This window comes from Mustela nivalis (genome assembly GCF_964662115.1).
Source record: "Mustela nivalis genome assembly, chromosome: 1".
Taxonomy (NCBI): domain Eukaryota; kingdom Metazoa; phylum Chordata; class Mammalia; order Carnivora; family Mustelidae; genus Mustela; species Mustela nivalis.
The window spans coordinates 44,743,579-44,768,540 of record NC_139020.1 but is presented as its reverse complement, the minus strand read 5'-3'; the positions used below and the strand labels follow the sequence as shown (position 1 = coordinate 44,768,540).

Genomic DNA, 24,962 nt, shown 5'->3' with positions numbered 1-24,962 from the left:
CTATTTTGGTTATTTCATTTAAATGTAACCATAAAGTATATGTTCTTTAGTGACTGTATTCTTTCACTTAACATAATTTTCAAGGTTCATCAGGATTTTATATTATTTTTACTGGTATATAATTCATTTTATTTTATTTAAAATTTTATTTCATTTATACATCATATTGTACATTTTATTTATACATTTTATTCATTTATATATATTTATACATCTATCAGCTGATAAACATTAGAGTTACTTCCACTTTTTGGCTATCATGCAATATATATATTTTGTTACACATATTCCCCTTCCCCCTTTTTAGATAAGGACATTTAAGTTCTACTCCTTTAGCAAATATCAATTCTACAATGCAGTTATTAATGATAGTCACCACTTATTCATCTTATAACAGAATGTTTGCATTCTTTTACAAACCCCTCTATCTCTCCTACTTCACCCCACCCTTGGCAACCACTTTTGTACTCTCTGTTTCGGAGTTCACTTTTTTTTTTTTTTTTGGCTTCCACATATAAGTGTACCATGCAATATCTGTCTTTTTCTGTCTAACTTATTTTTCTTTTTTAATTTCTTATTAACATATAATATACTACTAGCCCCAAGGGTACAGGTCTGTGAATCACCAGGTTTACACACTTCAGAGCATTCACCATAGCACAGATCTTTCCCAATGTCCATATGTCTGACTTGTTTTGTTTAGCGTAATGTCCTCTAGGTTTATCCATGTTGTGGTAAAGAGTAGGATTTCCTTTTATTTAAAGGCTGATTAATATTCCATTATATATTTTCCAGATTTTCTTAACTTACTTAACCATTGACAGACACTTAGGTTATTTCTGTATCTTTCTTGTTATGAATAAAGCTGCAATGAACTTGGGAGTACAGATATCTCTTTGAGATAATGGTTTAATTTCCTCTGGATATATACCAAAAGTGAGATTGGTGTATCATATGATAGTTCTATTTCTAATTACTTGAGGACCCTCTGTACTGTTTTTCATATTTGCTATACCAATTTATATTCTTGCCAACAATGTAAAAGAATTCCTCTTTCTTCACATCCTTGTCAGTATTTTTATTTTTGTCTTCTTGTTAATAGCCATCCTCACAGGTGTGAGGTAATATCTCATTGTAGTTTTGATTTGCAGTTCCTTGATGATTAGTGATGTTAACCATCTTTTCTTCTACCGGTTGAATCATTTGTATGTTTTCTTTGGAAAAATGTCTATTCAGGCCTTTTGCCCATTTAAATTTTTTTTATATAATTATTGAGTTGCAGGAGTTCCTTGTAAAATTTGGACATTACCACTTCCTCATATCAGGGGGGAGGGGGTTTGGGAGAAGGGGGTGGGATTATGGACATTGGGGAGGGTATGTGCTTGGGTGAGTGCTGTGAAGTGTGTAAACCTGGTGATTCACAGACCTGTACCCCTGGGGATAAAAATATATGTTTATAAAAAATAAAAAGTTAAAAAAAAAAAAACAAACTACATATTAGGAACAACAACAAAAAAAATTTGGACATTAACCCTTTATAGGAATACATGATTGACAAATGCTTTCTCCCATTCCATAGATTACCTTTTCATTTTGTTGATGGTTTCCTTTGTTGCGCAGGAGCTTTTAAGTTTGCTGTAGTCCCATTTGTTTATTTTTACTTTTGTTGTCTTTGTTTTTGGTGTCAATTCAAAAAACCACTGCCAAGACCAAAGCCAAGGAATTTACCCTCTGTTTTCTTCTAGGAATTTTATGGTTTCAGGTCTTAGGTTCAAGGCTTTAATCCATTTTGAGTTAATTTTTGTGTATGGTATAAGATAGGGGTTCAGTTTCATTCTTTTGAATGTGGCTGTCCACTTTTCCTAGCACCATCTGTTGAAGAGACTATCATTTCCCATTGTATATTCTTGGCTCTTTTTGTCATAAGTTAAATGACCATACACTCATTGGTTTATTTCTGTGTTCTCAATTCTATTCCATTGATCTATGTGTCTGTTTTTATGCCATTAGTGTACTGTTTTGAGTGCTATAGCTTTGTAATAGAGTTTGAAATTAGGAAATGATATGCTTCCAGTGTTGTTCATTTTTTCATGATTACTTTGGCTATTTGGGGTCTTTTATGTTTCCATACAAATTTTAGGATTATTTGTTCTAATTTTGTAAAAAGTGCTATTGGAATTTTGATAGAGATTGCACTGAATCTGCAGATTGTTTTGGGTAGCATGGACATTTTAATGATATTACTTCTTCTAATCCATGAGTAAAGAATAATTTTCCATTATTTGTATTGTTTTCCATTTCTTTTATCAATGTTTTGTAGTTTTCAGTGTACAGATCTTTCACCTCTTTGGGTAAATTTATTCCTAAATGTTTTATTCTTCTTCAATAAAATTGTAAATGGGATTGTTTCCTTAATTTCTCCGACAGTATGTTGCTATTGTATAGAAATGCAACTGATTTTTTGTATATTAATTTTGTATCCTGAAACTTTACTGAATTTATTTATTTCTAACTGGTTTTTGGTGGAATCTTTAGAGTTTTCTATATATAAGAGGTTATGTGCAAATAGAGACAGTTTTACTTCTTTTCTTATTTAGATGCCTTTTATTTCTTTTTCTTGACCAAATGCTCTAGCTGGGATTTCTGATGCTACATTGAATAAGAGTGGCAAGAAAGGACATCTTTGTCTTGTTTTTGATATTAGAAGAAAAGGTTTTACTTTTTCCATTATATATGATGTCTGTTATAGGTTTTTCGTATATGGTCTTTATAATGTTGAGGTATGTTCCCCTTTATATGCACTTTGTTGAGAGTTTTTTATCAAAAATGGATATTGAATTTTGCCAAATGCTTTTTCTGCATCTATTGAGATGATTATATGATTTTTATCTTTCATTTTGTTGAATCATTCTTGCATCCCACCTGATCACACTGTCTGATCCTTTTAGTGCACTGTTGAATTCTGTTGGCTAACATGTTGTTGAAAATTTTTGCATCTGTGTTCATCAGCAATATTAACATGTAGTTTTCTTTTTTAAATTATCATTTAAAAGCATTTAATTAAACACATAATACACAAAGCATTATTATTGAAAAATAATTTGCTACAACAAATAAAGCAAGAGTATGATTAGCTACCCTACCACTTCTGTTACCAGCAGAAGTAAGCAGCGTAGTAGATTATCAGTACTATTATCAGATCCGGAGGACAAAAACTCTAGTGAAAACAAGTTTTCAATTAGTATTCTGACTGGCTCTTGTTAGACTGGCTTAAAGCTATCCCTGGTAATTCTGATCAGTTTGGTTTTTACTCATGACCACTAGTAGGCTGAATATTCACTCATTTGAGAGGAGACTGAGTCCCAATAAAGTTATATAATTCATCCAAGGTAAGTAAATGAGAGAGTTGGGCTTAGAATGCAGGTAGGATGATTTCTGAGTGGTCACTAAGTATTTGTTAAATTATTACCTCAGATCCAGCTTTACAGGGGGAAGAGCACTCATCATCCGTACATTTTATTCTAATTATTAACCTGAGCTTAGACATTGAGTCTCCTAAAATGGGGCTTGATTGTTGAACACATCAATGACTCTTGCTTCTAACTGAGCTCTTACACCAAACCAAACCAAAGCAAAACAAAATAAAAGCAAATACTAAAAACAAACAACAACCAAACATATTTTTCTGATTATGGAAGTAATATGAATCCCTTGTGAAAATTTTGGAATATAATAGAAAACTATAAAGAAGAGATAAATTCATTCATATTTAAGACCCATCATTTGATAGTCTAATTTTTTCTGTTAAGATTAACCTCATATTGTTAATAGTATATTATGAAAATGACAGATTATTAAAGACTATAAAATATTATTTATAAAGATAATATAATTTCTAATATATAAATGTACCAAATTCTTATAAGTTTTTATTTTTAATTTTTATTAATAAAATTTCAGTAAAATCCACATGTATCCATCCTTTCATAAGGATACACTGCAGAAGAATTTATAACCATTATTTGTTTTAAATTAATTTAAATTGATTTTATTTTTTTATAAACTTATAATGTATTATTTGCCCCAGGGGTACAGTTCTGTGGGTTTACACACTTCACAGCACTTACCATAGCACATACCCTCCCCAATGTCCATAACCCCACCATCTTCTCCTGACCCCCCTCCCGCCAGCAACCCTCAGTTTGTTTTGTGAGATTAAGAGTCTCTTATGGTTAAAGATATAACCATTATTAAAACTCTTGATGTTGGTTGCCCAATTGCTTTTCAGAAAAAAATATTATGCTAATACCCAGAGCAGATCTCACCACTCTCTTGCTACTTAATAGCAAGAAGAGTTTTATATCAGATACTGAAAAAGCCATTTCCTGTATTTTATTAATTTTTGTCCATGTTGTTGCCAATGGCAAGATTTCATTCTTTTTTTATGGCCAAATGATATTCCATTATGTATACATAGCACATGTTCTTTTTTAAAATTTTTTAAATTTTTAAAATTTCTTTTCAGTGCACTAGAATTCTTTGTTTATGCACCACACCTAGTACTCCATGCAATATGTGCCCTTCATAATACCACCACCAGGCTCACCCAACTTCCTACCCTCTGCGCCTTCAAAACCCTCAGATTGTTTTTCAGAGTTCATAGTCTCTCATGGTTCATCTCCCCCTCCAATTTCCCTCAACTCCCTTCTCCTCTCCATCTCCACGTGTCCTCCGTATTATTCCTTATGCTTCACAAATAAGTGAAACTATATGATAATTGACTCTTTCTGCTTGACTTACTTCACTCAACATAATCTCTTCCAGTCCCATCCATGTTGATACAAAATTTGGGTATTCATCCTTTCTGATGGAGGCATAATACTCCATAGTGTATATGGACCACATCTTCCTTATCCATTTGTCCATTGGAGGGCATCTTGGTTCTCTCCACAGTTTGGTGATTGCTGCTATGAACATTGGGTACAGATGGCCCTTCTTTTCACTACATCTATATCTTTGGGTTAAATACCCAGTAGTGCAATTGCAGGGTCATAAGGAAGCTCTATTTTTAATTTCTTAAGGAATCTCTACACTGTTTCCCAAGTGACTGCACAAACTTGCATTCCCACCAACAATGTAATAGGGTTCCCGTTTCTCCACATCCTCTCCAACACACGTTGTTTACTGTCTTGTTAATTTTGGCCATTCTAACTGATGTAAGGTGGTATCTCAATGTGGTTTTGATTTGAATCTCCCTGATGGCTAGTGATGATGAACAATTTTTCATGTGTCTGTTAGCCATTTGTATGTCTTCATTGGAGAAGTCTCTGTTCACGTCTTTTGCCCATTTTATTTATTTTTTTAAAAATTTTAAAAGATTTTATTTATTTACTTGACAGAGAGATCACAAGTAGTCAGAGAGGCAGGCAGAGAGAGAGGCGGAAGCAGGCTCTCTGTTGAGCAGAGAGCCTGATGTGGGGCTCGATCACAGGACCCTGAGATCATGAACTGAGCCGAAGGCATAGGCTTAACCCATTGAGCCACCCAGGTGCCCCTTCTGCCCATTTTTTGACATGATTATCTGTTTTGGGTGTGTTGAGTTTGAGAAGTTCTTTATAGATCCTGGATATCAGCCTTTTGTCTGTACTGTCATTTGCAAATATCTTCTCCCATTCCGTGGGTTGCCTCTTTGTTTTGTTGACTGTTTCCTTTGCTGTGTAGAAGCTTTAGATCTTGGTGAAATTCCAAAAATTCATTTTCGCTTTTGTTTCCATTGCCTTTGGATACAAATCTTGAAAGAAGTTGCTGTGGCCGACATCGAAGAGGTTATTGCCTGTGTTCTCCTCTAGGATTCTGATGGATTCCTGCCTCACAATGAGGTCTTTTATCCATTTCGAGTTTATCTTTGTGTATGGTGTAAGAGAATGGTCGAGTTTCATTCTTCTACATATAGCTGTCCAGTTTTCCCAGCACCATTTAGTGAAGAGACTGCCTTTTCTCCACTGTGTATTTTTTCCTGCTTTGTCGAAGATTATTTGACTTTTAGAGTTGAGGGTCCATATCTGGGCTCTCTACTCTATTCCACTAGTCTATGTGCCTGTTTTTATGCCAGTACCATACTGTCTTGGTGATCACAGCTTTGTAGTAAAGCTTGAAATCAGGCAACGTGATGCCCCCAGTTTTGTTTTTCTTTTTCAACATTTCCTTAGCAATTTGGGGTCTCTTCTGATTCCATACAAATTTTAGGATTTTTTGCTCCAGCTCTTTGAAAAATACTGGTGGAATTTTGATCGGAATGGCATTAAAAGTATAGATTGCTCTAGGCAGTATAGACTTTTTAACAATCTTTAGTCTTCTGATCCATGAGCATGGAATGGCTTTTCATCTTTTTGTGTCTTCTTCGATTTCTTTCATGAGTGTTATGTAGTTCCTCGAGTACAGATCCTTTACCTCTTGGTTAGGTTTATTCCCTGGTATCTTATGGTTCTTGGTGCTTTAGTAAATGGAATCAATTCTCTAATTTCCCTTTCTGTGTTTTTTCATTAGTGTATAAGAAAGCAACTGATATCTGTACATTGACTTTGTATCCTGTCACATTACTGAATTGCTGTATGAGTTCTAGTAGTTTGGGGGTGGAGTCTTTTGGATTTTCCATATAAAGTATCATGTCATCTGTGAAGAGCGAGAGTTTGACTTCTTCATTGCCAATTTGGGTACCTTTTATTTCTCTTTGTTGTCTGATTGCTGTTTCTAGGACTTTTTTTGTTTGTTTGTTTCTAGGACTTCTAATACTATGTTGAACAAGAGTGGTGAGAGTGGGCATTCTTGTCGCATAGCACATGTTCTTTATCCATGCATCAGTCAGTGGACACAATGGGTTACTTTCATAATTTGGCTATTGTAGATAGCGCAGCTTTAAAAATTGGGGTGCATGTATGCCTTTGAATTAGTATTTTTTAAATTAAATTAAATTAAAATTTTTGTATATGTGTTCCAAAATTCATTGTTTATGCACCTCACCCAGTGCTCCATGCAATATGTGCCCTCCTTAATACTCACCACCAGGCTCACCCAACCCCCATACACTCCCTTCCAAAACCCTCAGTTTATTGTATTTTGGGGGTAAATACTTAGTGGCATGATTGCTGGATTGTAGGATAGTTCTATTTTAACTTTCTGAGGAACTGTCACTGTCACACTGTTTTCCAGAGTAGCTGCACCAGTTTGCATTCCAACCAACAGTGCAAGAGAGTTTCCCTTTCTCTATGCTCTTGCCAACACCTGTTGTTTCTTATGTTGTTGATTTTACATTCTTACAGGTGTGAAGTGATATCTCATGTAGTTTTCTTACAGCATCTTTGGCTTTGTTATCAGAGTAATACCGGTCTTATAAAATGAGTTTAGGAGTGTCCCATTTTTTTTTGTATTCCATGCAAGTTATTTCAAAATTATTTCAGCTCTTCTTATTGCCAGTATTTAGAGAGACTTAAATTGCTTTAATTCAGTGTCATAGCAATCACAGTTCCAAGAACAGTAAGTGTCCTCATTAAAAATGAGAGTTTGGTATTTGAAAAGAAGATAAACCACTTTCTCCATGTTCTGTCATGGAACTACATAATGTAGAATATGTATTTCTAATTCCCATGGCCAAGACATTTCAGGAGTCCATGAGGTCAAAACTGTTTTTATGCTAGCACTAAGACATACATCTACCTTTTTTCCACTATGTTGATATTTGTACCAATGGTACAAAACTCTGGTGGGTAAAGTTACAGGAGCCTTAACACAAATTAAGGATCAAGGTAGTAGCACCAAAACAAACTGTACTAGTATCATCTATCCTCATATTCTCCACCACATGAACTAAACAAACGAATTAAAGGGGGGCAATTTTGTATAAGAATGAGATTGTATTTGACAAAGCAAGTATTTGATGAAAATTTATTAATTTCACTAAACATTGATCCCCGGTTACACACTCTTAGGCCAAAATCTTGGTGGGGGTGGTGTAGAAAAAAGAAGGATTGGGCAGCAGGAGAACTTAAAATGCAGTGCATTCACAACAAAGTCCTTCATATACCCCATGGAATGTCTTGGGTCTGGGATAACTCTTCATAATTGGTTCAAATTGAGGAAAAGGAGCTGGGTCCTTATTCTTGCCACATCAATCAATCACTGGCTACAAGCTGCTCCTGTAAAGGCGCCATGATCTTGGGTATAGTGGCTTTCTCTAGCCAAGGCCATTTCCCAGAGATGAACTCCAGCTAAGGATTATCAGGGCCCCAAACTCTAGAACCAATAGTAATAAGGGAGATGACCCCGATGCTTCTCCCCAGTGGAGTTTCTTCATGTGTATCTCCTTTTAGAATCTGCTTCCCTGGGTGCTCAACCTGTGATAATCTCTCTCTCTCTTTCTCTCAATTGTTTATAAAATGTGTGCTCAATGAAAGAGAGGTGCCAACCATAGTTTTATATTCTTTTAGGAAAACATACTGCCATTGTTGCCACATTATCATAGGAGGGGAAAATGCTAACATTCCTTAAACACTACAAACCAGTTACAGTTATAAGCTTTTTATTATAGTCTTATTCAATGTTTGTAACAACTCTGTGATATTAAGTATAGTTACTATCTCCATCTTATAGATGGTCAAACTGAAGGACAAATATATTTAATAACCTACTGAGTAGCAATCAGGATTTGAATCCAGGCAGTCTAATTCCAGAGCCTGTATTCTTTTTAATTGGAGTTGTCTAGAAAAGAGCTGACCTAAACTTTGCCATAATGACCCAGTCTGGGCTAGTCTGGGAAGCATAATTTGGCTTAATAAAACAAGGTATATAAAAGAGCCCTGAGCCCAATAAACCAAAAACAAACAAACAAGAACACTCCAGATAAACCAACAAATGAGAATCTATTTATCTCTGTCGCTGAGTGAAATAGTCCCATTTATTTCCACATGAGGTATGGCACAAATCTCTTTCTCTACAAATGATGCGACTCTCTCCTTCACACAAAATCTATATTCCTTTTTCTAGTACTTGTCAACACAGCCTCCTCAAGTGTGGTTTAAGACATGCTGTTTATCTTGAATATGGTGGATGGTTAATAAATGGTACCTGAGTCAAACAACCTTTGATACCATCTTGTAGGGCACTGGTTTTTGTTGCTATATTGTTCCTATTGTCATATATATATATATATATATATATATATATATATATATATACTGTTTTCTTAAGATAGGACACAGGTTTTCTCTCTTTTATGTAGCAGTTCTATCATAGCAGCCACTATACTGCCATGCCTTGTGTCAGCACTCGATAAATATTAATTCAAACTGAATTGAATTGTTTATGAGGGGAGGAGAAAAATGTGAGAGCACTGAGATTTAATATCTTTGGGCTTCCTACTAGAGATTAATCAAAAAGAAACTATGAATTTTTTTTTATGACACATGTTTTTTTTTTTTTTCCCAGGGAGGCAGGTTCAAATGAAAGAGAGAGAATGTGGCATATTTACACACTGCATCTCAAAGCTTAGTAGCTAGAATTCAGTTTGTCTTCCTCCTTCTTTTTCCTTACTCTCTCAACCTGATTGCTGAGAAACATGGAGCTTAACCTCTTCGTGCCAGAGAGGATGGGCCCCCCCTGGAAGATGGTTTCTGAAAGCTATACATACTAATGCCTGCTATTTCCAAAAACTGCAGCAGGCCACCAGACTCTTGGACCCTGGAACAAGACACCCACCAGGCCTCAGCAGTCATTGGCATGTCACACTGTCTTCATAATGCAAGTAATACAAACTCTGGATGATGTTTTTCAAGGCCTTGCCTCATAGGTGGTGCTGCATGAACACTTTAAGCCTCTCAGAGTCCAGTCATCTTAGGCTGAGCTCAAGTACTTACTCTGTGTTGAGGACAAATGTAGGATGTGAGTGCTATGCTGTCCTGAATTCATCACACTATTAGTATTTTTTTTTAAATAAATATATTCGAATTCTATGAAGACACAAGTATCAGCATATCACCCCTTTCCTTAAAACCTTTCGATGACTTTCAGTAAGAATAAAGTGTAGTACTCAATACAAGGACATGACCCTTGTTTCTATCCCTAGTCTCAACTTATTCTGATTCATTTTGTTGTGTGTGTGTTTAATTCACTCCTACAACATGTTATTTCATGTCTGATGTGCTGTGCTTATATAGTTCCCTCTTCCTGGAATGCCCTTCTGGTCTTGGTCACCTGAATTTTTCATGAGAAGTATTATGTCTTCTAGGAGGTCCTGGCTGAATCTCTAAGTTTATTCTTTCAAATAATACTCACTGAGCATCTACTATGGGTCAGTTGTCGCTCTGATTGCTGGAGTCAAAGTGGGAAGCAAATGAGAAAAGTGAACCAACATTTAACTGGAGGCACAGGGACAGAAAATAAATAGGTAAGAAATAAATTAGATTACTTTTAAATAATGAAGAACTATAAAATAAGTAAACTGGAGTGCTATGAAAGAAGAAAATAAGCTGGAGGCTGTGAGTCGTTCCTGGCAGTTACAAGTGGCTTAAGTCAAGAATGTTTGGCACACTTGAGGAATAAAAGCCAGTGAGACTGGAACTTGTTGAGGAAGAGGGAGAGGACAGGTAGGCACAGGCAAAATCAGGTAGGTTATTGTCATAAGCTCTGGCAAATAGTCTGAAATCTATTCTAAAAGTAATGACAAGTTAGAGAAGAATTTTAATTGGGGAGTGATATACTATGACTTCCATATGAAAATGGTAGCAGGGAGATTAATTTGGAAGCTCTTAGAGTAGCACAGGAGAAATAAACTGGTGGCTTGAATCACATTTGAGATCTATTTCATGGCACAGCCAGCAGTACCTTCAACAGATTGGAAGGAGATTGGGACTGGTCAGGAAATTGGAGGAATGAAGTTGGACCAAGTTTCTTTATCACTATCAAAGCATCCTGTCTACACCAACATTGACTAAAGCCTTATGTGTATGTGTCTGTCTCTCCCACTGGCTTGAACATACTGGTCATCTTTGAAGTCTCAGGACCTGGCATCATGCCTGGCAGATGACAGATATTCAAGAGGTATTCATGGGATTGAATACCTGAACTGAACTGAATTTATTTTTATCTTAATGGAGTGAAGTACTTTGGGCTTTTAGTCAGTAGGATATTTTCTTTTCTTTCTTTTTTTTTTTTAAGACTTTATTTATTTATTTGACAGAGATCGCAAGTAGGCAGAGAGGCAGGCAGAGAGAGAGGAGGAAGCAGGCTCCCTGCTGAGCAGAGAGCCAGATGCGGGGTTTAATCCCAGGACCCTAGGATCATGACCTGAGCTGAAGGCAGAGGTTTTAACCCACTGAGCCACCCAGGTACCCCGGATATTTTCTTGAAGGAGTTTTCATGGAAAGTTAGAATACTATAAGAGATTCTCCGAAAAAATCAGGAGGAAATGAGAATATTGACTACACTTGCAACTGTCTTTACTTCTGAGGTTAAGACTCTGGTTTGACTCTGATTATGACCATCAGACTCTTAACATTTTCTCTGAGGAGTGAGGAAAAGGGGGATAAACTTGGTATGCAGATTTCTACTATATTTCTTTGTAGGTGTTCACTGGAGAATGGTGATGTTGATCCTATCAACAGAATAGGCTTATAAACTATCAAAGGTCTGTGGACCACAATATAAATCACTGTCCTAAAATTTTGTTGTTGAAAGTGCGCTATACTTTTTTGTATACAGAAAATAATTGCAGTGATTTAGTGTCCTGAAATACATATGAGTGATAAACAATATTACAACTGGTAGATGATAAGCTGCTATTATAGAGTAGAATTAATAAAAATTGCACATCATGATTTAGCAAACATTTACAGAGAATACAATTCACTATGCAGTGTCTTGGTTACCTTCAGCAAATAAATCAACTTCAAAGATTTCTCACAAATCTGGCATAAAAAACACTATTGGATAATGACAATTTATGCTCTAAAATGAAGTAATGAAACATTGATTCATATGCACGTCAAAAGACATTTTTGGTTCACTAACCATGAGTTATAAGGAATGGCACCAGCCTTTCAAAATGGAATGACACTAAGAGAAGGGTTAGCTGAAGCCTTGTAAAATGATTACTTCTAAAATGCTGACTTGAGCTATAAAATGGCGATGCAAAAAATGTACCTCACTAAGTGGTTTACAAAAGATTGAGGTATATAAACAGTGGACTTTGTAAATCTCTAGTCCTCCTCCTGCAGTGTTTTCAGGGGCTGGGGCAGGGGGATGTGGGGAGCTACTAATCAACAGGCATAAAGTTTTAGTTGAGCAAGATGAATAAGCTCTCTAGGTCTGCTGCAACACTGTACCTGCAGTCAGTAATACTGTTTTGTGCACTTGACAGTTTGCTAAGAGAATATATATTGTGTTACTTCCAGAATAAAATTTTAAAAGAAAATTATATTTGGGCAGGGTGTGGTGGGGAGGGAGGGCAGTCCAAGACAGAGGTGATTCTATGAGATGGAAGAAGACCTAGCCTGTGGATAAGAGGAGGTGGGCCGTGTGTGCCACCACATGTGATTTAAAACAGTCACAGCTGAACCCAGGAAGAGGACATGAGAAAAGGGATGGAGGCCCCAGGAGAAATGGCCTTTAAAAAAATTTTGCCCAAGGCAAGTCATGTAGAAGGGAGGAAAACACCCTTTTTTGTTTTTGAAGGGAAGTCCTGGCCCCTTCCTTATTGGAAGTTATAACCTTTAGCTGTGGTCTGAGTTAAAGAGGCATTTATGAATCTGCTTAGGGACTTAAGCAATATCTTTAAAAGAAATATTTACTGGAAAATGCATTTGAGTTTTCAACAATTGATTTGTAAGTGACTTGGCAGAAAACAGATCTTAGAGGGTTACTTCTATAACTTGTTTAAAGTTAACACTCAGTTTTTATGTTTCTAAATCAGAAAGTTGACCATGCTGTGACTTTTAAAAATTCTCCTGAATTCAAAAAAGAAATGGCTGAAGTTATTTATAGATTTGAAAAGACTAAGTCATTTTTGTTTTAAAATAACCACGGAACAAAGAAGAGTCAATATCTCCTTTTTACTGAATTCTCGGCTCTTATGGCCTCCCCTGTTGAAATCTTATTATGATTTCCTGTAGGATTTTTACTAAATCCTTCAAGACTTTTTCTTTTGTAGTCGTTGTAGATTTGCACTTAAGCTAGGCAGAGTTATATTTTTAGTTAAAGAAGGAGAGGCCCCCAATAACAGAATCAGAAATTTCAATCATGAGGAAACTAAAAATGTCATTTCTAATGTACCTAAAAAATCTAGGAAGAAAAGTAGATATGGATTTGTGAAACATGGTCTTAAAATTTACATTTTAAGAGCTTAAAGTGAGTCTGAATATAATATAACTTTAATATAACTTTAGTTTACAAAGCTTACAAATGAATTTGATCTTTCCTTTCCTTTTTTTTTTTTTTTTTTTTTTTGCTTAGGTTTATGAGAATGTAACCTGCACTAGCTATTGTGTGCTTCACTTAAGTAAAGCCAAGAAAATTTAAACTTTTTTTGTTTGACATCTGGGGAAGGCTGTCACAGAGTGCCAAAGTCTTGACGAAGCATCAGTACAGAGCATCAGAATTACCCAAGGAAGTTTTTGTAAAATATCGCTGCTTGAGTCTGCATCTATATTTTATAAAATTTCTTTAGAATGGTGATTCTGATTTGCAGGCATGGTTGGGAACTGCAAGATTCGAGTCTAATATTTAGTTCTGTAAATCCGAAGTCTCCTGTATGGTCCAAATGGGGATATAGGATTGACCATAGAGGTGTTAAGTAAAATGTATGGAATATCTCTACACATCACTATAATTATGAATTACATACCAATTTAAAATCAGAATAAAAACCTGTATGCAAAAAAACCCCTGTATGCAAAAGAAGAATTAGTAAGGAAAGTCATAGTACAATTTCATGGTACCAGGTACTCCAAATGCCATAACGCATTTACAATATTATAATGTTAAAAGAGATAAATTCAGGCTTTTGGAAGTAAAAAAAAAAAATACTCTAACTTCTAATTTAAAAATAAGAAGTTCAGCCAGTGACATGCATGGTTCCAAGTATACCCTGCTTTCACATATTTGGATGTTTACTGTCACATTATTTTTAGAATAGTATTTGGCATTAAGCTGGCATAGGCATGATAAATAATAACATTCATCTACATGAAGTTTTATATATTTTTTTGAAAAAAGTAATTAAGGGGATTAATTCAACTATAACGTTTATGGTTTAAAAAATAGTATTGGTAGGTTAATGTGACTTCATTTTTTTCACTGTTGAATATTAAATGAATGCAATGTAGATTAATTTTGCTCTCATATCCTAGCACAAATATAATTCCACACAACACAATTTACAAGGAAAATGTGCTAATAAAATACAGCTCTCATTATTAATATATAACCAGCATAAGGTAAAATGCCATCTTTACTAGATTTATAATTTGACTACATAAATATTTAAAAGATCCCTTTAATTTTTTAAATTAATATTTGTTTTACATTTGTTCAAGGAAACTCTTCAAATGACTCACATTGCCTTCGAAAGGCTGATATGCACTGATATGTATTATTTAAATACTCATATTCTTGACGTATATCTAGATTTTTTAAATGTGAAAAATATAACTATTTTTAGCTACTAGAAAAAGACAAAACAATTTTAAAACTCCTAGTGACATCTTCTGATATATATTATAATAGTACATTATATTATGGAGACTCTACTACGTGCCTAGACACATATTCTAGGAGTTTAGGTCTATTAACCATTTAATTTAATATTATATGAAACTCACAACAACTGTGGGAAGTAGTTACTGCCTATCCCTATCCTTGGCCTTATTTTATGGATGACAGTTGTCCTTGAATCTTCCCTTTTGCCTGTACAATTCAGCCAATCTAATAGCAAAGTCTATAAGCTCTACCAATACAAATAATTTCTAAATACATCTCAGTATCTAGTATTTTCCATCAGCTCAACTATAACAATCCTCATCTAAGCCACTGTCATCTCCTTACCTGGATTTTTGTTACAAAAGCCTCCAAATTTCTCTCCATCCATCTGTACTTCACTCAGAATATAGCCATAGCAATTTTTTAAAAACACAGTCAGATTATGTTGTATCTCTACCCCAACCCTACAATAACTTCACATCTTACCCAGAGAAAACTCAAACACATTACAATGACCTAAAATGCCCCAATTCAGTGTTTTTACAACTTGGTTGCTTATTAAACTCAACTGGGGGAACTTTGAACAAATACGAATCCATGTGTTCCACCAAGAGATACTGATTTAATTTACTTGAGATGCAGACTAGAACTTGGGATTGTTACAAGCTTTCTAAATTAAATGATTATAATGTGAAGCCAAGATTGAGAATCATTTTGCTCCAACATTTGAGCCCCTTTCTGCCTCCAAAAACTCTCTGACTTCATCTTCTACCACCTTCCCCTTAGATACTCTATTCTAGTCATAACCACAGGGTGACGACATATTTTATTAACCCAAGTGCAGGGTAAAAGGGTCAATATTAACAATTATGAAGAGGCAGTAAGCACGAATTACCACTGTTCTAGGCAAAACAGGCATTTGATCATAAAGCATAAAGGCTTAATTTGTAATTCTTTGGGTATAAAATACTCCAAACTTAGGGCGTTGGCCCCTGCTATTCTTACTCTGTGAAGTATTTCCTTCCAGGTATCCACTTGGCTTGTTCCTTCACCTTCTTCCACCTTTACTCATATGACACTTTTCGGTAAGACTTTACCTGTTTATTCAATTTAATACTGAAAGCTAATCTCACTTCCACCTTCAATTTTCCTACTTTTTCTCCCTGTCTGATATACCATATATTTTGCTGAATTCTTTATTTCTCTTCCCAATAGGTTTTTTTATTTCTGTTTTGTTTACTTCTATATTCTGGCCTCCAGAATAGTGCCTGGTCTACTATAGTCTTTGAAAACATATTTGTGAAAAAAAAAAAAAAAAAAAAAAAAAAGATTTATCAGCTGTTTTACATTGGGCAAGTTACTTATTATGCTTTGCCTCAGTTTCCTCATTGGTAAAATGGGGATAATAGTAACACCCACCTCATAATGTTGCTGTAAGAACTTGGTGAATTAATGAATACTTGGGGTTGGAATAATTCCTGACTCATAGAAAGCACACATAAATGCTAACTATATTAGTTAATTAAAGATATTCACCTTCATTTTTGCTTTAGCCACCGATTCCTAGGTCCACACCTGGAAACCGTCACCCCGAAAACTGCCTTGTTTCAGAAATCTTAAGTATCAATATACTGTGTTGGTAAACTGGCCCTCTGGAGAAAAACAAACAAGCACTGATCTGTGGTGTTTGCCAATTCCCATAGTGTAAATAATTCCATCATGGCCAATCTCAAGCTACTAACAGCTTAACAACCAGCTCCCTAAATTCCTGGCCATTTAGTAATCATCTCTCACAAGCTGAAATAATCTGTCTCTAACAAACCACTGCTCATATCCTACTTCTGACACACTCTTCTTTTCCTTCAGCTCTCCCACTCTCCCTCATCATACAACTATTTATCCTCTTTAACATAGCCACAGCTCCCAGCTAATGATGTTTCTATTCATTTCTAGCCAATCAGTCTCTTTATTTCCTTCTCTGTCTAGCCTGGATTCACCAGTAGCTTACCTACAAGATTCATTTTCCACCACCCCAATTGCCCTTTAATACCTGTGTGTCTTCTGTTGTACCTGCTCTACATACAGTGGCCTCTGTTATCTCCATTCTTATATCTGCGTTGAGTGTTCCTGCAGAAAGTCCTGGAAACATTCATGCCACTACCAAAACATTCATGTATCCAGCATCAGCTGGATGTCAGTATTAGTTAATTATTTTACTTTCTCCAGGATGAAAGATGTGGTCTGGCAGAACTGGAGGAAGAATACAGGGATCTAATGACAATTACTGGACCAGTAGTCTAGAAGATCCACTACCAGCCACTGAGGGTTGCATTATCATTAAAAACGTTAGTAAACATTTTTAACTGGTTGCCCTTGCTGGGGCCCAGATAAAAGCTGTTCCTGGTGCCCAGCCTGCTCTTGATGCCCACCCATTTTATTTCCTTTGGCCTGAGCAGTGATTAGGTATTTTTCTTTTTAACTTCAGCAATTATTCTAAACATTCACTTTAAATGAAAGTTCGTTTTCAAACTCTCAAGTAAACTCTCCTCCTACTTCACATAGAAAAGCAACAACATCAGGTATCATTTCCTTCAATTTAATGCCTTTCATATATCTCTCTAGATCTATAACACATGGTCCCATGGGTCCTGGAAGATGTGGAGTCCTCTACTATTCAAAGTCAGTCCCCCACCAGGGTCCTTGATTTTGTATATTCCTATATCCTGAGATAGTTTGTTGTCTTACCAGTGTATTTTCTTTAATTCCCTATATCCCAGTGTATAAATTATCAATTTTTTTCTATTAAAAAAATACCCTTCATGTTTCTTTTTGTCTCCTAGCATCTGATTTTTCTCTTGCCTTGCTATCTCACCAACTTTCTACAAAACAAACAAACAAACAAACAAACAAAAAACCTCCATTATCAATTCCTGTTCATCTTTCATTCTCATTTTGCCCTACACGTTCTGACTTCTGGCTGGGATCAACCCATTAAACATGCTTTTGTGGAGATCCCATTGATGTTTTTCAGTCTTTATTTTTCTGAACTTCTCTGCTGTATTTGATAGAATTGCTTATTTGCTCCTGCCTGGTGTGCAGGGTTCCATGTCCTTATTTCCCTCCTCCTTCCTCATTGACCACTTATTCTTAGTCACCTTTGGAAACTCCACTCTGCTGCCTCCCTAGGTTGGCGCACCATAGAGTTCCAACCTTGTTCAACTCCTAGCCTTTCTCTAAAAGTTCTCAGAAAATATCATGGTTTGGCTTTAAGAACCACTTTTATGCTACCGGCTACCAGATCTTTAATTTTAGTCATATATTTCACCTCAGCTTCAGATTTGTATTTCTTTGCTGTCTGGACATGTTCACTGCATGTTGCATAGGCATGGAATACAACTCAAATGAAACTCGGCATTTCCAAACAACCTGCCCATCCTATTCTTACTCTGTATCTTCAAATCAGTTGGTAACACCACCTTCCAAACATTCTTCTTACTCCTAAGCATCCTTTCCTGATTATGTTTTATTTTGTTATTATTTTTTTAAAGATTATTTATTTGACAGACAGAGAATGCAAGTAGGCAGAGAGGCAGGCAGAGAGACAGAGGAGGAAGCAGGCTTCCTGCTTAGCAGAGAGCCCGATGCGGGGCTCGATCCCAGGACCCTGGGATCATGACCTGAGACGAAGGCAGAGGCTTTAACCCACTGAGCCACTCAGGCCCCCCTCCTGATTATGTTTTAAAATATGGTTTCCTTACTCAATCTGATCTTGTTGGATCTTGTTTTTATCAATTCCCCCTACCTTGACTCCCTGCTTGCTCAGATGATTGTGCTTTGAAAATAATGTTTCTGTCTTTTCTCTCATATCAAAGGATTTGAGATGGCAGCAAGAGGTTGTAGCATGAACACACAATATAACATCTTATATAGAAACTAGTGGTATTAAATTTTTGCATACCTAAATTGTGTGAATTGATAAACAAATCCACAGTCAACAAATGTTATAAAATGAAGAAATATATTTTTGTGGTTGGCATATGGTATCTCAAAATTTTAAAGTATTTTAAAACTGTTTTTATTTGAATTGTCTGATAATACTGTTATAAAAATGGAAGTCCAAAGATCTCAGGGCAAGCAAATGCCAGGTAGATGCTACAAAAAGTGTTTATGAAATCCATTGAGAGAGACCATACAGGGATGATGGACAAGATGACACTTAATTCACACTACCGTATTTCTTTTGAAAAGTTAGGAATATTTGCACATCAGTGAAGTCATACATTCTGGGCAGCAGGACTGATGTTCTGCCTGCCAGGTCAGGACGCATTTTATTTTAAAATGGAAAAGTGCGCATATAGTTACATACCCACCCACATCCCTTCTGCATGTGCTCACACATGCAAGCGTGCACACACACAAACACAGGCACTTAACCATACCACCTCTTGCCAACATATATCTGGAGGAATGTCCATAGCATCCTAAACAGTAGAAGATTTATGAATCCAGTGCAATATCACAGCCAGCCAGCCACCTCCACTGGCACAAGATTGTACTTTTGTACTTAGTTTTGCTACCACTCTTTCATATAAAACAGTAAACTGAAGTGATTTTCAAGTATGTGGGAGACCAAGGGGAAATCTTTTTTCTTCTAGTAAGCACAGAATGCTATTAATGAGCCATGGATAGCTTCCCTACAACGCAATGCACTTAGCCACTTCCTCTGTGCTCATAGAAGCTGCGATTATCAAATTCTAAAGCAGTAGTTTGAAAAATGACTTCGTTTTTGAGAATTTGTGGGATTTATATCTTTATAAATTTTATTTCTTCTTGCCATGGGGAGTTGAGTATCTGCTATTGACATAAAGTTTATATAGCACTTTGAGCTTCGGGGATAAAAGAGATATGATTACAAAGAAAGGTAAGAATATTAAAAAAAAAAGAGTAAGAAGGGAGTATTTGGCCCTGTGAATTTTTTTCTCATGCATATGATTTTTAATAGAAATTTTACACGCAGACAGGATACAAGTTCACATGGAGAGATGGCAGTGAACTTATAAAAAGGAGTAATAAGCAGGTTTACTTGAAAAAGAAGAAGAAGAAGGAGGAGGAGGAGGAGGAGGAGGAGGAGGAGAAGTGGTGTATGAGAACATGGATTTTTGAGTCAGGGACCTGAGTTTGAATCTTCACTCTACCACTTACAATATGTCAAGTATTATTATATAAACTTTATAATAATACATGGACTCAATGAATCCTCATGACACTTGTATGCAGTAGATGTTGTTAATATACCCATTTTATAGATAAGTAAACAGAGGTGCACACAAGTTAGTAGCTTGCCCAAGTCACAAGGTTGCACAGCTGGTAAATGACAGAGCCAAGATGAGCTAACATAATTAAGTGTCTCATAGCAGGAATAATGGTAGCGAACATCAACAGAACAGCTAATCTTTCCCAGACTGTATGATGTCTTACTGATACAGTGAGTGACAACTAAAAATATTAGTTTCTAAATTTTAAATCATGAAATATACCACTTATAAACATGTTGTAGAATGTTTACAAATACATATTTTATTGATAGCATATTATCATTTCTTTATAACATATTTTAATTAATTCAGGATTTGGCAGGATAAAAAGTATATCTGAAGCAAACAATTCTCTCCTAATTTGCTGTGGCAGTCATTTGATCCAATTTTCAGCAGCAATTTAGACTGAGTATGCGCTACATTATTTGCCATTATATTCAGCTCTAGGATAGAGTTGATACAAAAAAAAACCAAAACATATCCTAAACATCATTAAAGAATAAGTCATTTTGGAGTATGTCTGATAAAAATGAGCTTTGGAATAAAAATAATGGAAGAGCCTAACTATATATGCATTTCCAAGTACCATAGGTGGTCCTGATAAATTATTCTAAAATAATTTAGCACATTTACAGGAGAAATGAATACAAGCGTAAAATAACATTCCGAGAATGGCTACAGGAAAAAAACAACAACCACAAACAAATAGTTCATGTCCCCAAACACTTACAAATTTCATTTTGCCTTAAAGAGCACACTTGGTTGAGAGTCTGCATTGTGCAAGGAGTATTGCTCTGTAATAACTGGCCAATTTTACTGAATTCAGCTTCTGGCATTGAATCTGGGCATCAAGTCCAGTTGCAGGGTAAATATATCATCACTGCTAATATTGAGAGAGGTTGGAAGAAGAGGGCATGAACTCAAGAAAAATAAATGAAAATGAGATAAAAAAAAGAAAGGTGAAATGCAGAACCTGATCAAGTAATATAGTGAAAAAAATAAAGTGAAGAAAGAACGCTTGAGACCATTTTTATCATATAAAAGGGATAATAAAAAACAGTGTAACACTAATGTACTATATACTAGCTAACTGAACATAATAAAAAGATTTTAAAAATAGTGTAATACATTCTAAATAACAAAATTCCAGTGATGTTATAATTAAGAAAAACAGCCATGTCTCTGTAGATAGATAAATATTTAAGAATACAGTGACATTCAAATATGTGACCTCTGTTGGGGATGAAACGTATTTACTGTAGCGATTATTTTTTATATCTCTGTTTTTTAAATTATCAATGAACACGTTTGTTGCATATGATGGCTTTTTAAATAGTAAAGACATTATAAATATACTTGAAATATAACTTCATGGTGCCTTCTCAGCTCTGTTATTCTCTACTATTATATAAAACAAATGACTTTTTTTTTAAAGATTTTATTTATTTGAGAGAGAGAGAGAGAGAGCATGAAAGGGGCGAGAGGCAGAGGGAGAAGCCGGGTCCCCGATGAGCAGAGGGCCCGATGTGGGACTTGATCCTGGGACTCCAGGATCATGATCTGAGCCGAAGGCAGTTGCTTAACGAACTGAGCCACCCAGGTGCCCCAAGACTAATGAGTTTTGTACACACCGTATTCTCAAGGATAAGTCAATTTAGTATTATGTGCTGCTGAAGTGAGCACTAAGATAAGTCACTTTTTAAAGAGTGCTTTAAATTTTTTGTTCTGGAACAGATCTCTGCTAGAGTTTTGCTGTATTTCCTTTGTTTTCTGAAAGTCAGACAAATGAATTTAAGAGGGATAAAACCAGTTGTCTAATACGAACTTGAGTCATTATTGGTAGATACATATCAATTTAAGGGGTTCAGCCTTATAGATCGTGTATAAAACATCACACTGAATAGTTAAATGTGATAAAAGTAAAATGAATGCTTATGGGCGGCAACTGAGTTTCACTTAATCTCTTTATAACATCATTTGAAATATATATATTAATATGGCATATGAATTTATAGGCAAAATCAATTATATTATTATGTGTATATACTCCTCCCGTTAGTAACATGCTAATGTATCACAGTTTCAGAGAAATGCACCCTAGAGGAAATGTTGCTATTCTTCATGGAAAAAATCCATGAATAACATTATGCAAAAATTAATTTATGATAAATGATTTAAATCTAGAACTCAGAATAGCTTATTTAAATGCCATCAGAAAAGAACACCTCACCCGCAAAAAGGAGTCTAGGGATCCATTCTCCATATATTCCACCACAATCATTACTGGTCTGCCTGCAAAAAGAGCCAGAGAACACACAAGGATTAGAGCAATTACAGAAAGATGTGCTGCAGTTAGAGATCTCCAGCTGTGGCAGCTAAATTATTTGTGTTTTATTAATAGGAACTTCATTTTCCAACATGCTTCCACAGAAGTCTTAATATTATACATGGGCTTTTCTCCATTTTTTGTAGCATTATTTCCATTGAGTTCATAAAAGGAACACGAATTACAAAGGAATTAAACATTTCCTTTTCTAAAGCTCTGCCATCACTTGTGTAGGTTATGTTCTCTTTGTCCTAAGCTTTTCCTTAAAAGACCATCAACAAGCAAAAGTGAGGCTTTACACAGGGCAGCCTCAGTCCAACTTCTTGAAACATTAGACCGGGCATGTCTGTAATATTCCTAAGGCAAAGCAGAGGGGAGACATTTATAAATTCTCTTTAGGAAATTATAAACCATCAGTCATAGTCTGCTTATAAGGGCTTCTAAGTGGAAAGCTGTCATCAGATTGATGGATGCTGGCTGCAAAGTGGGTGGGCTCTGCAATAGTTCTTGATCATGGCTCCATTGGACATAGATTAGATCAACATAACAATGATGGCAGGACATGAAAAATAAGTAACCCTGATTTTGTAGTCTAGTAAGAAGCTAAAATCCGAAGCTGAACATCATTTATTTCTTCTTTATCATATCTATTTGCAACTGTTACAGTTCCCAATACCTCTATTAAGTAGAATATTTGGCATAAATAACTTAGATTTGTTTCAAAGAGAAGAATCTATTTGTTCTGCCAAATTGCTCAAGCTTAAAAGATAAACTCATTTCAGATGAAGGGGGAGTGATATTTACCTGAAATAAATATGTATGACACATTTACTTTTTACTTCTGTATTTCTTGCTTCTCATTGAAATTTTTAGCAATTGAATCTGCACAGCGCACAGAGGTTTTCCCTCATGAGTACAAAAAAGATCTGGAAAGAAATTATGTGTACCAATGATGGAAATATTAGATCTCATATTGTAATTCATGTCCCTTTTATGAACTCAAAGCCTTATGGGTTAAAAGGGTGACTGTAACAAATTAGTACAATGTCTACAAATGCTAGATTTTACATTTGAATCTATATTTTAAAGAAAGATGTGCTAAAGGTTAAAAGTAGTAATAAAACTTCAAATTTATCATGCATAGTATTAGAATCCAAAGAAATTTTCCATTTTGGTGGATTTCCATAATATTCCTCAAAGTCATTAATTTCACCCAAATACAGATACAGAACTTTATCAGAAAATACTGAGGTCAAATTAACTGTTGGCACAATTGTAGCAAGGATCTAGAAGATCCAGATTTTAAACCTGACAGGATGTCTTTTATTTGGCTATTGGATTTAGAGAGCTTAGAAACAGAAGCCTGAAACAAACACTTGGTTAGCAAGATAGGGACAATACAAGATCATTTTTTATGATTAAATATGAAAATTCTGAAACCCATTTTCCAGTATCAATTATTACGGATCATGGAAGTTAAGAGGAAAAACTGGGTTGCTACAGTGACTGCCTGAGTTAGTTCACCTGCCCAGGGTCACATCTTTTTAATCTACCTCGACCATTGCTGCCAGAGAAACATATTTAGTTAAAAAAAATATATATATATGTTATATATACACATATATACACATATACATATGTATATATATAATTAGTACACATATATATATAAAACATACACATACAAATACAAAAATATATATATAAAATGTATACATACACATACAAAAATCCTCTCCCTAAGAATGTCAGTCTTGATACAACAAAAAGAGCTTGCAAGCACTTCCCTTGTATTGATACAAATTATTATTAGACCTATTACACAAATAAGAAAAATTGGGGTTAGAAAATTAAAGTTCTTGTCCAGAGTCCAACAGCTGGTAAGTGGCAGCATCAGGCAGAGTGTTTCAGAGCTTAAGCTCTTAGCTTTTATGCCACAGGGGCCTCTCAGACATAATTTATAGATCAAAGCTGTAAGGTTCATCCTTCCGTGCTGGACCTCATCTCTCCTAACTAGCCCTACCATCTCCTGTTCCTAGCTTCATTATCATCTGTACTGGTTCAGTTCCGTCTCCTCTGCTTTTCCTTTTGCTATCCCCCTGCCAGGACTATCTACTGATTTGCTTCTCTTCCTAATCTCATTCCACACGTCCCTAGAACTTACATACTGTACCTCCTCCTTGAAAGTCCCCCATAGTGATATTTCCTATAGTGGCATTCTCGTCACATTTATTGTCTACATTATAAAATGTTGTGCCTGGCTCTAGGTTAGGTTGTTTTTCTCCCTTCACTTCCCACAGATGCTATGTATCCCCATTCACTAGGTTTCTCAAAGCCACATCCTGTAAAACTGAGCAGAGTAGGAGTTTTATTTATAGTAACAGGTAGATTTTTCTCAACAATTTTCTTAATTCCTCAGAGAGTAACACCAAAGTATTTGAGTAAGGTTCTAATCTATGTGAATACCAAGTACATTGAAATTAGTTCTAGCTGTAACTCCTTGGGAGATACTTTATGCAGCCTTGAAATTCATCAGTGACAAGTTTCATCTTCTCATTAAAGATAATAAAGAGTCA

The 24,962-nt window shown here is 35.5% G+C and overlaps 1 protein-coding gene across 2 annotated transcripts in view; it reads right to left on the bottom strand.

Moving 5' to 3' along the window:
* LOC309844750 (ephrin type-A receptor 6) overlaps window positions 1-24,962 on the bottom strand; it is a 519,889-nt gene that overhangs the window by 119,594 nt on the left and 375,333 nt on the right. For both annotated transcript variants that reach the window (XM_082691954.1, XM_082691955.1), the window contains one exon: window positions 22,291-22,352. In XM_082691954.1, coding sequence (XP_082548080.1) covers window positions 22,291-22,352 — 62 coding nt within the window. The remainder of the gene's footprint in view (window positions 1-22,290; window positions 22,353-24,962) is intronic.